The sequence below is a fragment of the Hibiscus syriacus genome, unplaced genomic scaffold (assembly GCF_006381635.1).
Source record: "Hibiscus syriacus cultivar Baekdansim isolate YM2019G1 unplaced genomic scaffold, ASM638163v2 tig00117012_pilon, whole genome shotgun sequence".
Taxonomy (NCBI): Eukaryota; Viridiplantae; Streptophyta; class Magnoliopsida; order Malvales; family Malvaceae; genus Hibiscus; species Hibiscus syriacus.
Genome location: NW_024063524.1, coordinates 202,438 through 222,790, shown reverse-complemented (window position 1 = coordinate 222,790; position 20,353 = coordinate 202,438). Strand labels below are relative to the sequence as shown.

General features: G+C 33.7%; 1 protein-coding gene across 1 annotated transcript; it reads right to left on the bottom strand.

The window, feature by feature from the left end:
- Window positions 1-727: 727 nt before the first annotated feature.
- LOC120195337 (protein FD-like) lies at window positions 728-1,372 on the bottom strand. The gene has a single exon (XM_039197402.1). It carries the CDS (start codon window positions 1,370-1,372, stop codon window positions 728-730), a length of 645 nt encoding a protein of 214 aa, XP_039053333.1.
- Window positions 1,373-20,353: the final 18,981 nt, after the last annotated feature.

The following is a 20,353-nucleotide window of genomic DNA, read 5'->3' as shown; positions in this document are numbered from 1 at the left end:
AAAAGGTAGTCGCGAGATAAAGGAATAGGAGTGAGTGGTCACAGACGCATCGTATTTGCCATTACTAGTACTATTAACTTTTGGTTTGATCCCCTAATTGCTTTTCTCAAAACAAGCAGACCCGTCTTCGTCTTCGCATCAAAAACTTTAAACAAAGAAATTAGTAGGAGATTTGCATGAGAAAAGGACTTGATGAACAAAGTTGAACAGTCTTTTAAGAAAAAAAGAAACAATCCAAGTGGGGAAACAAACAAAGACCCCCCGCATCAAACTCCATATTCATATAAGGAAAATGCAAAAAACAAAAGCAAAGATCCCCCCCACAGCTCATACTTGTTACCCAAAATATACTTGTTTTTGCACTGCTTAGCAGTAAACAATCACCTCTCTTGAGATAGCCCTTCCTTTCCTCCCCCAAAAACACTGTACTGGTTTCCTTTTCTAGCTCCCCCAGGCTGCTGAAAAAGAGGGGATTTGGTTAAAAATGAAGGCCGAGATTTTTAGTTTGCTCAAAACGGAGCTGTTGACGTTCGCTGAAGCGTGTGCTTTCTGGAAAATTGAGCGGCATCTGCTACGCGTAACTGCATAAGCATAAATGGGGTTTCTTTCATTGGGTTGGTCTTGGTCTGTCGGCTAATGAAATCAAAATTTGCTTATTTTTACCTCTTCTTGCTGTTTCCTGAGTTTTGCATTCTCTTCCATAAGTTGAGCAACTGCAAGCTCTAACTCAGTTGTGTAAGCCTGCAAGAAAAAAAAATAAGGAATTTAAAGGGTGCTGCATATATATATAGTGGAAAATCTTTGAGTGTTTTGAGGTAATGAAAACCTGTTTCCTAGCTCTTGATCGTGCAGCGGACTCTCGGTTCTTGATCATCCGCTTGTGCCGTCGATCACCATTACTGTTATCAGCTTCCTGGACCCTTTTCTTACCAAAGGAGGCCAAGCTAGAAGAAGGAGACAAAGCCTCGAACGGACAATTGAAAGTGTGGACAGTCGAGATGGGGCTGCTTTGCAAACTCGAGCTGGACCTGAGAGGATCCACGTTATCGAGGAAATCAAAGCCTGGACCCGAATTCAGGCTCAAAACAGTGGCGGGAGGTGGCCGAAGAGAACCATACAGCATGGTGTTGGCCGTCCTATTAGTGGGACGAACCTCATTGGTAGGAGGCCTGGCGAGAAAATCCTGGAGGACAATGCGAGGATTGGAGTTAACCAAGAAGGCTTCCCTGGAAGAGTGGTCGTGTAAAGAAGCAAGGTTAATGTCGTTCCACACTTCTTCCATGGTTTTGGGTCGGTGGGAAGAAGAGGCAGCAGAGACTTTGTTTAGGCCTAGTGTTGGTGCTTTGTTGTTGTAGTTGGTTTCATCCCACATTGGTGAGTGAATATGCTATACGACTATTAAAAGGAGGGAGGGAATGAAAGGGTTCTTGTTTGGTAGTGTAGTGGGAAATTAAAGGAATTTTGGATGCCCCTATGGCGATGCTTTTATTATTGTGATCGGTGGTCATTATTCATTCAAGGGGAAAGGTGAGTACATTGGAGCCACGCGCTCCTTTGCCAGAACCGTTCGGTATCAGCTTTGGCCATTTGAAGTTTCTGTTGTCGAGGGACTTATATCACAACACATATTAAAAGTACACGCGAGAAAATGACTTTACATACTGCACAAACTTCTTATATTTGCATTTTTTAAATATAACGAAATTTGGATAAAAAAAATTAGTATAATGTAAAAATTAACCTAATCTTTATTCAAATTTAGAATATTTTAGTTTCAATATTAGATAAAAAGACCCCTATCGGATATAATTATCAGTTAATTAATTATCAACGCATGTTATCAATATAATATTTTATGTGTTTAATTACCAATATATCATCATATTAGATTATATAGCTCTCTAATATTTAGAATATATCACAACAAAACTAATCTTGGGAAGGGCTAAAATAAGTTTTGGTCGACTGATTACTTTTCATCCATATCAAAAGAGGCGAATTACTAAATCGTTAATCATCCACGTTATTTTTCTCCTTTTAAATGTATATTAACCCTTTAAATTAATACCATATCTTTTAGCATGTAGTAGTTTATATCAATACTTAGCTACAATGGCTCTAAAAGGAGGAGAGAGAAACGTACAAGAGTAATTGTTTTTATATTTTATGTAATCTTGTAGTATTTTTTTATTTGTTAGATGATTTTGCCAATTTCTTAATATACCAATAACTACCAAGAAACAAAAGATGGGCAGTAGTGTAGACTTATAGTACTAGTGTTATATATATTGCCGCCATTAAAGAAAACGTTAAGATATGATGTCTCGTCATCATCATCAGTTTCTGAAGAGATTCTCTAACTCTCTGAGCTGTATGCTCCTGTTTTATTCATAGGATAATATGCCCCTTCCACTGACAGTCTCTTCTCTTGGGGATTTAAACCCCTTCCCTTTAACCCTCTTGTATTTTCATTATTTATTTATGGAATACATTTCAACACAAAATCATCAAACTTGAATGAAAAAGGATTGACAATAAAGAAAAGAAAATGTCACATCCCTTCACTATCTGCAAAAGCTTAGAGCCTCGAGGAAAAATGTAATGACTCACTCCCAGTCTACTTTGTGGGTCTATCTTAGGCTTGAAAACCTTTCAAACCAGACTGTTTTTAATGGCCATTTACCAACATTTCTGATGAATTTGACTATAAAAAAACGTATGCTAGTGGGGGAAGTAATTGACCCGAAAAAGATACTGAAAATCAACACCATCTCCTAGTTACATGGATTGAAACAAACACATTGCATGTTCATTAACATAGTTGGTGAAGAGGAGAGCATTAAGTGAAGAGCTGTCAACTGTTGTAATCTCTTTTCACCATCTTTCATCAGTTGTACTGCCTGCAAAAACCAAGTTAAAAAAAAAAAAACTTATCACTCTACACCATACCCAGCAGCAGCATCCCTGCCATGCATTGTCTGCATTCCAACGACAAGCATAAATGAGTTTGAAATTAGGGTTGTCCAAAACCATATTTTGAGATGAAAAACTTGGTTGAGAAGTTTTAATATGAAGTGCAGCAAGTACAACAATGTTAAAGGTAATAGGAAAGATTGAAATCATTGAATCCAGCACATGATTCAAGTACGTAAATGTAGAGATTTGAATGTATGGGGGAGTCTGGATTTGAAAGGGACTGGTCTACTGCTTTCTAAATTTGAGTTCCCAGAGAGAGAGGTTATCAATCATATTCTGAATCTTATTCTGAAGGGTGATTGTCCCAGGTGGAATGAATGATTAACCGTTGGTTGTTCCCATTCAACTACAAATGGCTCATACAACGAGACTGTCAACTTGTGTGGGGGCCTGCAACATTAGTAGACACAAATAACCCGAAAGCAAAGCAAAGGAAAAGAGAGGAACCCACTACTACACGTTTAAACAGTTTTTTTTTTTTCCATATCAATGGGGCTGTTGTTTCATGTGCCTTCAGCCACTTCCAGTTCCTCCACCCTAAGTCCCTAACTGTTCTGTTGTGCATCATCTCTTCTTGTGTTTTTGCCATATCTGCCATCCCCCCCACAAATCGGGTAAATCTTGCCTAAGTAATTCACCTCTTCTTTTCCCAGATTAAAACCATTACACTCGTCCCTAAAGGAACAAATATGATGCTACCACGCCCTAACTTTTACAAAAACCAATTTGTCTGTTTCATAACTTATTTAAACATATGTAGTAATATAGAATGTACCTTTTTTTCATAAAAATAACATAGCATCATTTTTTCCATTGTCCATGGTTAATAATATCACCAAACCTTTGGTGCTAAAAAAGACTTAGATAACTCATAAAGTGACATCAACAATAAAAGAGAATGTTATTATCCTTAAAAGTCTTGAGTCAAGTAGTTGCATCTACAAAATATATATTTTCAATTAATTAAAGAGATTCTAAATAAATATTTCTTTATAATCATCTCATAAATTATCTATAGCTGATCAAGTCCCTACCTCTAATATTTCACTCTCCATGCAGTTTTGCTGTGGGTTAAATAGCAGTTACGGGAGGATAGCCGTACATCATACTCTAGCCACTACACAATCTACCACGTGTGAATTAATGCTTTTTTAAATACATGTCAAAGGACAAATGGTAACATAAGAAAAATCTACCTATAATTAATAATAATAAAACTAATATTATTGCGAGAGCCGGTCAAAGCTCCAAAACATAGAACCATACATGCAACGATGGTTGTTTTCAAAGGTTTGTCCCACAAACGAAGGACAAACTTTATGAAGCAAAAGAGAAAGTAGTAAATATAATAATAATAGTAGCATTAATAAGTACATATATAATAAAAAGTATAATTCTTCGTAAAAATGACATGCTCCTCGAGATGAAAGAGAAAAAGCATTGGTAGGCATGAATAGCAGGAGTAGCTGCTGCTTTTCCAAAAGGTGTTTTCCTTTTCTTCTTGTAAAGGATTTTCTCTAATTTGCTGTACGAGAGACTGTATTTCATCGCATCACAGGCAGATAACCCAATGTTGTCAAAATCATTCTCTACTCTATTCTTCCAAGAACAACTCTTGCATCGGCACATTTTTGCTTAATTTGAATTATTTGCTGGACCAACTTGAACACCCATGGCACTTCCCCTTCTGTTGTATAGCTGTGGCTGGTTAACAAAGTCCACAAATGATGGTCTACCTGATAGCCCACCATCATTAGAATCTTCTTGGCTCCTTGCACTACTCTGGTTTGTATTTCTCTGCTCCAGTTAAATACTCTGAACACGAGCCACCAGCATAACCTGACCAGATATGGTAGGGAGTTGAACAGAGGTGGCATTATCCACCGCATCCAATCGTTCCTCTTCCTTACTTTATCACCCTAAAATGTGAAAGTAAGGTGATCAACATACCTCTCTAGATATATGTTATAACAAAAACATCAATTAAACATCAACAATAAGAGGCATGAATGTCTTGATGGTCAACATGACCAGAATTTCATTATAGATCAAACATATATCCCAGGATTATCAATATAGAACGTACCAGTACTTCAACAACTGTTGAACAAAGCATCGGTTATAAGTTGAATATTATCTGTCAACAGTGCAACCTGAAAATGGGATGCATAAAAAATGTTGGCTTTGCAAAGCAAGCTTTAGAGTATATGCTTTCCAAGAAGCAAAATCATAATACAAGCTTATCCAACAACTAAGCTTCTGAACCATTGTTTTCAACAGCATAAGACGCACTCCAGACACTTGAACCCTAATATTGCCCAAGGCAAAAGGTGCAAAAATGCAGCTTTTTGGGTGAAGTGTGCTATCTAGTATGCACGAAAAATAAGCACAAGATTTATAATTATGATAATAAACTCTAAGGACTGATCTAGTATATCTACAAAACATGCCAAATTATCTTTTAATCATGTTGGTCAATAAGCAAGATCTCTTGAACCCTAATATTGGAACCCTAATATTGCCCAAGGCAAAAGGTGCAAAAATGCAGCTTTTTGGGTGAAGTGTGCTATCTAGTATGCACGAAATAAATAAGCACAAGATTTATAATTATGATAATAAACTCTAAGGACTGATCTAGTATATCTACAAAACATGCCAAATTATCTTTTAATCATGTTGGTCAATAAGCAAGATCTTCTCCTTGTCCCATGTATGTTGTATATTCAAATGTTGAAAAGTTTGCTATTATACCCTTTCTTAATAGCAAGAACATCAATCATGCGGACATTTTTATGGTTATTGCCTTACAAAAAAGTATGCATAGGTGCACCAAATCAAATGTGTCTTGCCTAAGGTGCTTTTGTTATTCGAGAAAAAGGCAGAATGTCAAGAAGTGATGCTCACTCACTACCTGACCTGAAAAGAAACGAGGACATAATCACAAAAGTTTGACTCCCAAAGGATGACGGTAGATCACTACTGTATATGGACTAACGTCTTTAGAAAGAGATGGTAACTATTTAAGCGGGAAAAAACCAGGAAATCCTGTTGGTGCACTGTGTTAAAATACATTTGACTTGTTTCGAGAACACCACATGCCTTTCGGAAAAGGTTAAAATGTTATATAAGCATTCCAATAAAACTTAAGAAGTCATAATATGAAACATTGTAAAGAGTCATTAACATTTATGATAAAAAGCTAAGATTGTACAAAATTAGTTTTGATATCATGCATGCCTATGTTGCACTGATACGGGGACGGGGACGTAAAACGATAATTTTTAAAATTACAGGATATGGAGACGGCAAGGGTACGACATTTAAAATAATTTTAAAATTATAAATATATATAAAAACATCATAAATAAAGTCAAATATCAAGACTCAAACCGCAATATTAAGTTTAGAATAGTAAAATCCATAAACAAACCACAATATTAAAATGTCAAATTTGAAGATTCAAACCACAATATTAACTCCAGAATAATAAAATTCATAATCAAATCATAATATTAAAGTATCAAATCTTAAGACTCAAACCATAATATTAAGTCTAGAGAAATATTAAACCCAAGTCAAACATTATTAACATCTTCCGAGATTAACTGGCTCTCTAAATCCAGCTCATCAAGCGAGAGTTTGAAAAACTCTAAATATCCAACATCTCGCAATGAATCAAAAGCATCTCCACTAACATCCCACATCTTGGTTTTCTCATCCTCATATTGACTAGAACTCCTTGATAAAAGATGAAGATTGTAGTGGATGTAAACTAAATCTTCGGCGTGACTCGAATTTAACTTATTCCTTCTAAGTGAGTGGATAAAAGAATAAGTAATCCAATTTCTTTCAAAACAAGAGGATGAAGTAGGTTGTCCAAGCACTTTGAAAGCCAAAGATTGGAGTAATGGAATTTCGGCACCAAAGTTAGCCTACCAACTTTTCGAATTCGAAGAATACCTCTTTGTAAGAGACATCAAATCTTCAAAAGGCTGAGCTTAAGTGAGAAACAAGAAAATTCATCCAAGACTTTGTCATAATCATCATCATTTGGAAATAACCTACAAAAACATTTTATTCTCTCTCGAGATATTTCACCATCTCTATGAGGAGTAACTCTACAAGGATCCTCGCTTAGCCAACCATCATTATAAAACCTTTAACATATTAAAAAGAAAATTACACATAACATCAAAGAACTAGGAGTTGAAAATATAAAATTCAAAACTAACAAAGTTATGTATGTACCTTGGATTTAGTGAATGAGCTAGACAATGAAGAGGAGTATAACTATTTGTCCAATAAGCTATAAGAATCCCATAAACAACATGATAAAAAGGACTGAAGTTTGAAAGATGACGTTTTTCCTTCTTGTAAATTTCACACTTTACTTTCTCAATCATGGAATCACACAACTCAATACCAAATGAAGACATGGCTTATCAGTGTCACATACTCTAAGCATGTCATAGATGGGCTTTGTAAAATAAATAATGTAAGCTACTTTATTCCACCAATAATCACTCAAGCTTTTCTTTAACAAAGTTTTTTTTCACTATGTCATCCTCCCTATAAGAATTCCATTCATCTCTAATGACCATTGCTTGAAGTCCCTGCTTGATGAGCTTAAACCTCTTAAGCATCACAATGATCGAATCAAAACGAGTATCGACAACTGAAAGGTACTTAAGAGGACTAAATCTTTGAAAGATTACCAATATCATGTTGTGGTTCATGATTAAATTCATGATTTGTATGACATCCCATTAATATTAGTAATCTAAGGGCACAAGTCATATGTTTCCTCATTTCCCTCGACATTTTTTTCCAGACAAATGTTCTTCAAGGCAAGATTAAGTGTATGGAAAACACACGATGTCTAATAAATATTAGGATACATGCTCTCAATAATCTCTCCTGCCCCGTGTAATTAGCTGCATTGTTAGTAATAATCTGCACCAAATTTTGATGACCAACCTCATCAATCATTTCTTTCATCAAATTAGCAATGAAAAACTTATCTTTGACTTCACCAAAACAATTCACAGCTTTAAGAAACATAGGCCCATTTCTAGAAGTAGTCATGAAATTAATGAAAGGATTTCTCGTTGTATCACTCAAACCATCACACACAATAGTTAACCTTTTTTCTTGCCATGTTGCTTTAATCGGTTGCAAGAGCTTCTCAATATTATTTTTTTCTTGTTGGATCAATGTGATTCATAATTTATTATAACCAGGGGGAACATAACCGGGAATATTGTGAGTTGCAGCAAAAGGAAAGCCCTATGATAATAAGGATTTCTAGCAAGATTAAAGGGAAAACCACCGTGTAGAACATTCTTGTAACTTCTTCATCTAATTAGGCTATCGTATTCATGTCAAATGATCTAGCAAGAGGTGACAAGCTAGGTTTTCTCTTCTCAGAAGAAGAATCAATCTCAATACCAGCTGATTGCAAATTTTTGATTTGTAGTTACCTTTTTGCAAATTGCAACTTTCACCTGAAATTTGAAGCAAACATGCCTTTATTCTAGTATAGTTTCCATTACGAGTTTCGCCGTAAATGTTACATTAAAAATTCTAAGTTCCTCTAACAGTCTCTCGCTTTTCTATCTTTGTCACATAATTCTACAATGGAGATAAATTCTCATTTTGGGACGATGAAATTGACCCACTCCCATTATTACTTCCAATCCCACTACCACTTTGAGAGGCTATATTTATACTAAATTAATCAGTCTCTTTAAAGCTTCTCAACTCAACTGTTAGATCTACTAACTTGCCCACAAACATTCGAAGACTGAGCTAGCTAGGTCAATGTCACACTAACAACTAGATCATACTATTGGTACACCATTGAAATGCTCAAGCTATCAAGTCTACTGCTATCTGGTATACTAATATGCTTTGCTTTAGCGAGTATACTTGTATACTCACTCTCTACTCTATGGCAGATATCATGGTGCGACTGAGGGGCTGTATCTCGGAGCTCACACACCCCTCTGGTCTACCGAGGATATGGCCCCAGAATTCTGCATCGGACACCATACCCCTAACTAACCCACCCTTTGAGGGTGTTAAGTCATCGACAAACATAGTTAGTCAGCTTTAAGGACCTCGCGCTCTCTCTATGGATATATCCGGACTAAAACTATACTTTTGACTCCACTAGCTTTTCTAGAGGAACTCTGGTGTCCTGGTCGTTTTTTCCCAGCATGCAAACAAGGCTAGTCTTATTCACCATATTTTATTCTTGTTTCTACGTTTGAATTAAACATCATTAATGTTCTCACTTGAAGTCTTATGTGAGGAAATACTGAAGTGTTGGGGTACCTTGAGTCTAATTTCCTTAAAAACTGACATTTTTTTGTCCAAAACAGACTGAAAGTATCGATATTAGCCCAAGAGTATCGATACTCCTGCAAAAGTTTTGATATTTTATATAAGTGTCGATACTTTTAAACATTATGTTCTGTCCAGTTTCGAAATGTTCTGGGGGTTTCGAAACTATGACCCAAAGTTTCGATACTCTTGAAATAGTATCAATACTTTTTCCCAAAAACTCATGAATTTGCCCAAAACGAAGAACAAGTATTGATATTATCCATATAGTATTGATACTTTACCTGCATAAGTCATAAAACACATAAGAAAATGTTATATTTCAATCCCAAAGACCCTACTGAGGTCCACAATCATTCTTTAAAGTCTTATGTGATTACAAGGAGCATAAATAAGACTTTATATCATGCTTATAACATAAATCCTGAAATGTACCATTAACATATAACACTAAGCTTCACAACTTACTCTAAAGCTAGAACTCATTTCTAATGACCACTAGGAGTATGAAAGAGTTGTGAGTATGTTACTTGCCCTCCTTGGTTGCTAAAATCTCCTTCAACTCAACTAGGAGTCACCTTACCTTTATCCTTTGCTTTAGAACTTCACCCACCTCATTGGTTAATCAAAACAAAACTAGGGGTTAATAACTTGTCTTTGACTTGAAAACTAAGTTAAAACACTCTATACTACTTAATATTACTCAAAACAAGCTTAAATCTCTAGGTTTCTTTTAAACTCCCAAAAACCCATTTTGAAAACAAATTTTAAAACTCACAAAAATGGAGCTTGAAAAAAAACTTGAAGAATGGAGAGAAACATTCTTATCTTGGCTAAACAAATCTAAGATTGGAATGCTTGAAACTGGCTCTTGAAAGGAAGAAGAAATGAAAACTAATGGAAGGAATAAGAAGAAGAGTGGGTGAGATATTATAGGGAATTTGGTTACGTGAAATGATATAAAAAGAGGGGGAAAGTTTTCAGCTTCAACAAAATGGGTAAACTACACTTTAGGTCCTTCACCTATTAACTCACTTAAAACTATCTCTTAGCTTTAACTCTTGGGCCTATCTTAGGCCCAACACCTATATAACTTGGTCCAACTATCTTGGGAGGTCTAATTGGCTTGACTTAAAGGTCTCGGGTTGACCCAAACTACTAATCCAGGTTTCGGGGTATTACAATTTGTCTTAGAAGATTGTTAAAAGAACTTCACTTGTCATAAGAAGGATAATTAAAATAAATTACATTGGCAATAAGTATTCATAAACACTCATAAAAAATCTTGTGTTTCATGATTGAAGCAAACATATAGACATGAGATATTATTTTATCATAGAATATATTATCAAGGAAGTAGAACTTTTAAGTTTGTAAGACTTAAAGATCAAGTGACATATATTTTTATAAAACCTCTTAAAACCAGTATGAAAAATTTGATGTGATAAAAAATATACAAATCAAAAGGAAGTATTGGTTATTGTGAATTGAATTTCTAAAATATTTTAGCCCATTTAATTTAATAGTCAGTAACCACCTCTATATGAAGTGGTGTATGTGATGAAGTATATTATAAGAGAATAATAGAATGTTTCTTCCTCACAAAATAATTACTTCTCCTCCACCTCATTGGCTAGGAGCAGCTCTTGGATGCATGTGCCCTTGCATACTACTATAATTTCGGACATTCTACTCCACGATATTGATTATACCTTCCTTCAAAGTTTTTATAGTGAGAGCCATCCCATCGTAGATGCGAACCACCATTATGATGTCTAAATAAATTTCATGGGTGTGAGATATAATTACCAACAGTTCAATATTGAGGCATGAATCCATTTCACTATTTGCTATCTTTAGAAGAAGAATTATTGATGGGTGATTCAACCATATGCTCTTGAGCTACAGGCGCAACATTTCATTTACCTCTGCGTCTGCGAGTGGTAAATTTACGAGTTAAACTTACATTTGCATTTGTACTGTTATCGACTGGTTTCTTCGTTGTCGATGATGGTGATGGTGACATGCAATCAACCTTAGTACATTTGTCTTACGTAAAATCTAACGTCCGTTCTTACACCCAATCAACCTTTGGGTGATTCTGAATCGGATTTGGAAGGAATCCTAATGTACTAAGACAAATATTAAAGTTTATAAATATTAAAGGGTAGTTCTACTTTTACACCTTAAAATTGTGTTATTAGGGAGGTAGCTGTTGAATTAGCTTTCATGATCATTTTCTTTATTAAAGAAAATGAAGTCTATTTTCAAATATGATTTGGTGTGATAAATGTGAAAGATGAAAGAACATCATATGATGTGAGATTTTGGAACGTCAATATATGAGACTTCACTACAAATTGTGGCAGCCTACCTTATTTCCGCCTTAACAGCGTAGAATCATTTTTAGAATCGAAAATATTTTTAATTATTATTTATACTTTTAAAATAAAACAATTATTGATTATTTTAGACTAGATAGGATTGAAATTCTATAAAATTATTCTTTTATAAAGATTTTCAAAAATATTTTTAAAAAGATAAATTTAGAGGAATTCGTTTAAATCATGTTAAAATTAGATTCAAAAATCAATTATACTTAAAGAAGATTAAAGGATTTTACTGTAAATATTAATCAAATAAAATATTTGTTCTTTTCAATTTTAAAATTTAAAAAAAAAGTAGTAGATTTTTATCCATTCTAATATTTGATCTTGTAAAAAAAATTAAAATATTTTTTGCACTTCAATTTGACATATTTCAATTATATATCTTATAATATCATTAATTCGTCTGTTAAATATACCAAGTAAAAACATTTAGACTAAATCCCATTTGGAGTAAGTAGAGGGACCAAAATCAGAATTTGGCCATCTTCTATAGCTTTCATCTTGATCTTGTGGCTTGACTGTTCAATATGGGTTCAAAAAAGCCTGTCCATTGAACATAACGGGCTTCATTTTTTGTTGCTTTTGATTAGACGGAATACAAGTACACCGGTATATGGGTCGGTAACCCATCTGCTCGGTCAACTTGGCCAGCTCGGAAATGTTCTTTTTCTTTTGTCTTGAACAAAATTCCTCTGCCCCAATTGATGCGTCACTCCCATATTTTTTTTCAATAATTTAAGATAATATTTATTTAGAAATTATAAAGAGGCTAGAGGCGATGGAACAAAAGATAGGTTTAATACATCAGTCAAAAGAAGGAAAAGAAGGTAGAAATAGGTTAACTGATAAAACTCTGTTTGTATTATTATTATCCCTCATTTACAATAAACCCTAACTATCCTTTATTACACTATCAGCTAACTGATCATGAACTAATCTGTAACTAACCAACTAAAACAAAATAACAAACTACCATGTGCAACACCCCCTCAAGTTGGTGAATGATACACATCTTCCATTCCCAACTTGCCAATCAAATATTCATGTTGCTTCACCCCTAAACTCTTTGTCAACACATCTGCTTGTTGGTCATTTGTTGAAATATGAGACTGAAATTTAAGAGCACGATCCATATTCAACAAATGTTGGTGCTTATGCTCAGTTAACCCGTTTTGTTGTGAGGTATAAACACAAAAAAATGGTTTTGAACATATGCAACAAACTGTTGAAGAACAACTATAACATCACTTTTGAGGTAAAGAAGATATACCTAAGTCATCCTAGTGTGATCATCAACAATTGTTAAGAAATATCGATGCCCACTGTGTGTTGAAATGCGATATGTATAAGAGAGAAAGGTTCATTTTTACAAGAAGTGCTAACAGGAAATGGCAAACGAGATTGTTTTGCAAGTGGACAAACACTACAACTTTTTATATGATCACAATGAGAAAGTTTACAAGTCAACTGAGACATCTTATTATAGACGAGTGCCCTAGCCTAACATTCCACAAAGTACTAACGTTAGAAGTGGAAGACAAACACAAATTTGGAGTAACAACATGAGAAGTGGAACGTAATACGGTAGAATGAGAGGTAATACTCGGCTGAAAGATGTATAGGTTGCCATGGGCTCTACCAATCCCCTTCATCTGTCCATTGCAAAGGTCCTGTAGAAGGCAAAAACGAGGAAAAAATGACACAACAGTTAAGTTATTTGGTAAGCTGACCAATAGACAACAAATTGTAACGAAAATTGGGAACATGTAAAACATTGGTCAAGGTTTGAGAGGAAGAAAAAGAGTAAGTTCCGGTGTGGGCAATGTGGGCAGTTTTACCATTTGGCAACTGCACAAATGAAGAAGAATCACATGCAACAAAAGAATCCAACAACCCCAAACTAAAGGTCATATGATTGATGGCACATGTGTCAAGAATCCAAGCCTGACTCAAAATATTAGTTTCAATACCTGCCATATGTGCAACCGCATGCACTCCAGAATCCTAGCTCAACAAATTAAAGATTTGTTGATATTGCTCAGGTGTAAATACCGGTACCTGAGCATATGATGGACTTGAAGGAATGACACTACTCGTAGAGGACACCGTCGAAACTGAATGTGATCCACTGGTAGTAACAACATTGCTAGTGAATGTGTTTCTCTTCTTGGCAAACTTATAATCCTCCGGATAACTAACAAGTTTACAACAAGTCTCTTTTTTGTGACCTTTAATGTGACAATCATAAACTCCATTGAAACGCCTCCGTGATTGAGCATAAGAAGAACTAGAATACAAAGTTGTTGGTTCAGAAATAACCAAAGCGCCACCAGAATTTTGACGTTGCCCCTCCTCTTGAACAAGCATAGAATATGCTTGATTGACACTTGGTAATGGCTTTAACAACAATAGTTGACTTCAAACCATTGAATAGGAATCATTCAAACCCATAAGAAAATGAAAAAGTCGTTGTTTCAGATGATTTATATTTCTTCTTGCAACTTCATAATTACACAACACAAATGGTGCTATGACATCATACTCATCCCACAGTAAATGCAAACGAGTATGATAAACTGAGATCGAAGATGTACCTTGATATTATGAAACAATCTCTGTAACATCCAAATTTTGGTTAGTGACCAAAATGTAAATTTTAAAAGTTTAATGACTAAAGTATAAAGTTTGTAAAAGTTTAGACTAAAAGAGTAATTTTAAAAGATATGTGTTTTGACCTATAAATGAATAGTTCACCCTCAAGAATGACGTTTTGGTGGGAATCAAATTTTTGATCCAAAATTTATGTTAAAAGTTGTAAAGTGTTAAAGCCGGTAAAATTCACCAAATCAGTTCGAACAAAATTTTTGAGAAAATTTGAAAGATATTAAATTAAGCTTAGAAATATTATTTCCACATTTAAAATGATAGAAAATAATATTAATCATTGGATTTAAGAATTTATTTCCATGTTCAATTTGGACCGTTAGATGAAAATGATAAGATTGAAATTCTTGGAAAATTACATAGATAAAGTTGTCAAGGGTATAATATTGTTCATCTTTGACTTTGGAAGATGATAACCAACATGTAACTTGGTATGAATGTAATTATCAAGTATCATTAATGGTAAAACTGTCATTTCTAATGGTCCATATTATATTCCATCATTTTAAAATATGGAAAAAATATTTCTAAGCTTAATTTAATATCCATCAAAATTTCTCAAAATTCCTGTTCAATCTAATTTACCGAATTTTATCGGACTTTAACATTTTAAACTTTTAACTTAAATTCCGGATCAAAAATTTGATTCCCACCAAAATGTCATTATTGGGGGTGAACATTCATGTATGGGGTCAAAACACCTTGGTCACAAAACAAAATTTTGGGCTGTTACAATCTCAGGATGCAAGAAATATATCTTTGAGCCATCAATCTTGTCAAAACATTCTTTAAAGATCTGCCCACACTAACGAAGCATTAAATGCAAAACCAATTACAACCGATAACTCATGGCTAACTGTATTCAAGATCCAAGATAACACAATGGAATTACAACGATCCCATCGTTACTGCAACTTAGGAACGATATCATCACACGAGCAAGAACCATCAAGGAAGCCAATTTTATTCTTGTCAAACAAGGCTATGTCCATCGATCTGCTCCATAGGTTATAGTTCTCAATCCTAGTTAATTAATGATAAACTAATAAGGTTCCTGGGGTATCGGAAGGATGTAAGTAGAGTAGATAGAAAAATCCACATGAACTACTTGAGGAATCACCATGACAAAAAACAAAGGTAAGTGAATATCAAAACCTTATTAAATGACCGAAAACAGCTCTCCAACAAAAGTAACAATCATAGAAAAGAGAAAAAACGTCATCGAAATCTATTGGCTCTGATACCATGTAAAGTGGTTAGAGGTGATGGAACAAAAGATAGGTTTAATACATCGGTCAGAAAGAAGAAGGAAAAGAAGGTAGAAGTAAGTTTAATGATAAAACTCTGTGATTGTATTATCATTATCCTCATTTACAATAAACCCTTACTATCCTTTATACACACTATCAACTAACTAATCATAAACTAATTTGTAACTAACCAACTAAAACAAAATAAAAAACTACCATGTGTAACAAAAATATGTCTTCTAATAGTTTTTTTATTAATATGTGATAAATACAAAATAATATTTGTTTAAAGATAATTCTTAATTATATAACATTAAACATTTACACTCCTGAAATGTATAATGCCCAATACTATAAATAATAACAATAATCCATTTTCACAAGACACTCACATACGTACGCATGGTAAAGCTGAACACCAATGATAAAGTAATGAGGGACTATGGGCAGCAGAGTCCTCAGGGATAACGAGGGGCATTTGATAGTTGGCTTCCACGGAAACATATGATAATATTTTGTATTTCATATATGTAGACACATCTTTTTGTCTAAATAAAAATTTTCTATTTTTATGTTGCTTTCATTTTATAGTTATAATATATATAGTTTAAAGGTAAAATAAATAGTTGTAAAAAATATATTATATAGGATATTAACTTTGAAAATAATATATAGTTAAAACATTAAATACTATATAGTTTTAAAATTACATATTACATAGTTTTGAAAAAACCTTTTGAAAATAATATAGTTTTGGAAAATTGCTTTGAAAACCTTTTGAAAATAATATAGTTTTAGAAAAAAATATTTTGAAAAATATTATATATTATAGTTTTGGAAAATATTTTGAAAATAGTATATAGTTTGAAAATATATATATATATATATATATATATATATATATATATAATATTTTGAAAATCGTTTTGAAAAATATTTTGGAAATAATGTAATTTTGAAAATAGTTTCTAAAATTTTAGAGAAATAATATATGGTTTATAATTTATTTTATTTTTTATTATTTGTTATTTGGTTTATTTGTAGGTCCAATTCAGTCCAAAATACAGGTCTAAGTCAGTGTAAGCCTGCAAATGGTCCAAGATAGAAGCCCAAATATGACAACCTATATGAAAAGCTCAAATGGCTAGGGTTTGTCATCATTTCCCAAAGCGTCGCTTCACTGGAGCCGTTAGATCTGTGCCCAATCTAATGCTTCAGATTATGGATCATATTAGTGTTTGACAGTTGAATAGATACACAACCAAGGGAAAATCGTTGGATCTAATCCAATCCAACAACCCAGATTGTAAGCAAAGTAGGGTTTCATCATAACCTTAATCAAGTCAGATCGAGTATTCGCTTATTGACCGTTGGATCTGAACCAATTCAACGGTCCAAATTACAATAATAGAAGAGGGTTTTATAACCTCAAACTAAGAGATATTTCCAACCAAGGGATGATTGTTGGATACCCAATCTAATGGCTCGCCGATTATCAAACGATCAAATGACAAAATCATATGCACATATGATACACGCGTATATTCCAGAATCACCCAACAAATATTGTGACACCTTCACGCGCCCTGACAGCCCCAACATGTGAGCAAGGGTCACTTTCCAAGCTATTCGAGCACCCTAACAGTGATAGAGACGAACATATAACCAAATCAACATACAAATCAGAAGAAATATGTGATTCTTTTGAGATGTTTTGACATTTGTAACCTTGAATGTAATAAGGTATTTAAACCCACAAACACATATGTAAATGAGGTTTTTTTTTCAACAAGAACAAATACAAACATTTTGAAGTTAGTATTTTTTTAGCATTTTGTTTCTTAAATGCATAAGGTTTTTTCCAGCAAGAACAAATACAAGCATTTTGAAGTTAGTATTTTTTAGCATTTTGTTTCTTAAATGCATAAGGGTTTCGGTGTAAGGGAAACATAGAGGGAGTAATTATTACCTTAGACATGAGAACCATCACTATAATCTTTTTCGGGTATAAGAAGTGGAGTGGTAGAAATCTTGCATGGTTAATTTGGAGTCTAGGCCTTAGGAAATAGGTGGAGAAATGGAAGTTTGGGGTCTTTTACGTTGGAATTTGGTCGTGGTTTGGTCCAGTCATCATTTTTAGTGGTTTGAAGCATAGTAATAGTTGGCATTGGGTCTTGTTTGGTTCAATTTCAAGCCTTGGTATAGGAAAAGAAAGAAGTAGGGCGAGGAAGTGAGGGTTTAGCTTAAATCGGGTTGGTTTTTAGTCTTCTTGGCCACCGTGGATAGTGGCCAGATACTTCAATCATAGGTGGTAGGTCATTTTAAGGTTTAGCCTCTGACTGAGAGAGGAGAAGAAACGGGTTGAGATAGCGAAAAGAGAGGAAATCATTGAGAGAAAATGACAATTGTCGTTTTGATATCAAAATAAATTCATTATTTTCAGTAATATATAAGAAAGAAATACATAGTAAAGAGAAGTAAGGGTCGATCTAGGACTTAGAAAATTCCCAAATTTTGGTTTGAATTGCTTTGATCAGGCGATATGCAGTAAATAAAATGAGGGGAATTTCGATAAAAAGGATTAAATAAGAACAAGTAATTTAAAATGAGAATAAATAAAATAGAAAACGTAGAGTTGAAAATAAATATGGTAAAAAGTAACATCAAGCCTCGATTTTAATCAATTTCCTTCGGATAATCAAATTAGATTTTTCCTTTGGGATTCACGTCGGTTACTTTGTCTATAAGGGTAATCATCGTGACTCTTCTTTGTATACCGAATACCCAAGGAAAATTTTGATTTCAGCTTCTGTAATTGTTTTGATCAACATCAATTGTTGTAGATCAATAACCTTTTAAATTTTTTAAGACCGACTCAGATTTTTGTTTCAATAACTACTAATTTCGATCTCAATTCTCCCTTAGCAAGTCAATCTTGCCAAGTGTGTTCCCAGGAAGTCGAATGCACTTTCAATAAGTTGATCCTTGCTCCCACACATTTAATCGCAACAATATATTGACCAAAGTCAATATTTGATTTTGAAAGTTGTTTTGATTTTGAAAATAAGCGCAGAGATTGAGAGAGATATTCCGAAGTTATTCAAGTGCTTTTCAATTCTCACGTTGGAATTGAGTCATCACTTTAGATCTCGGCTTATGAGAAAATTAGCTAAGTATGACAAAAGTCATACTTAGCATGTTTAAAAATAAAACTTAAAATAAAATAAAAATGAAAACTTGAAAAGAAAAGAAAAGAAAAGAAAGAACTTTATAAAACTAGAAATAAGAAGAAGAATGAAATCTGAGTTGTGTTTAGGCTTACCCTAAAATGGTATTTATAGCCTCTAAAATCCTAGAGATACACATATAAATTAAAAGGAAAAATAATCCTAAAGATAATTCCAAATGTTTTCTATATTCAAACTTTAAAATTAAAAATAAAACTCTTAAGATATCTCTGCCCATCCACCTTCCAGAAGGTGCTGACTAGATCTTCTAGAAATCTGCTGTTGATTGTTCCTTCTAGAAACTGCCATATCAGACCGTGTCATGCCCATAGTCGTGCCCATGTCTCCAGCCATGACCAAATAATAATAAAACTGTAAAATACGCCATTTTTATTGCTAATTCTTGAAAGTAAGATCCTGTACAAAAATAAGAATAACACAACCAAATCAGCAACAATAAAGATCTTGCACAAAAATAAGCATAACATAACCAAATCAATAACAATAATCCATAAGATCGAAGATTTAACAAGCAAACATTATCGATTTAGAACACTCATCAAATTCCCCCTCACTTATCTCATTCTTATCCTCAAGTATGCTATAATCATATCAATCAAAAATTTCATTTACTTTTCTTTGTCAAGTCTCACATTTGAGGAAGCAAGGTAGAGACCACAATAATCATCCAATTCAAGACACTAATCAATTGAAAATTACCAATTGGAACAAGTTAAATACAATTATGACATTTATTCATTCATCAATCTCAATGCCCATAACTCAACACCTTACCGGGATTCACTCAAATCACTCAATGTGTTTGGGGAATATAAACGCTCAATGTCAGAACTAACACGACATTACCATAGATCTACAATTAAAACAAATCTCCACTACTAATAAGAACAAGATGCATAAATCAAAGGGTCTTTTATTGGTTGTAACATGGCTTAGGTAAAGGTAGGAATAAGGTTAAATATATGGCTAAAAATTCAAGACAAGAAACTATAAATAATAAGTTATACTCCATCAATCGATTAAGTACAACAAGATAATAGACACAATACCATCAAACACCACATTTCCTTTCAAATTGAATTTGATTTTTCCACACTTGTGTTGTTGCTTTGTTTTTTTTTCTTTTCGAATTGTTACTTTTTTCTTTTTTTTCAAAAAAATGGAAAAATAACCTTTTTCTCTCTCTTTTGCACATCACACCATACAAAAAATTATTCTGTTCATGGAGCATACATCAGATAAATTGTTCACTTGACCTGAAAAGGGTAAAAAAGATAGATAAAATAAAATGACTCAGGTTTATGAATATATGGAAATAGGCTCAAGAGTGGTTAACCAGGGGAAAATGCATGGGTAGGCAATTTTAGTGGGGAAAACGGAATGGTTAATCCTAAGGTGCCCAAATCAATTGTAAGAATCATTTTCGTGTGTAATCTTGACAATATTTAAAAAGAAGGTTCTAGAATACCAATGTCAAATT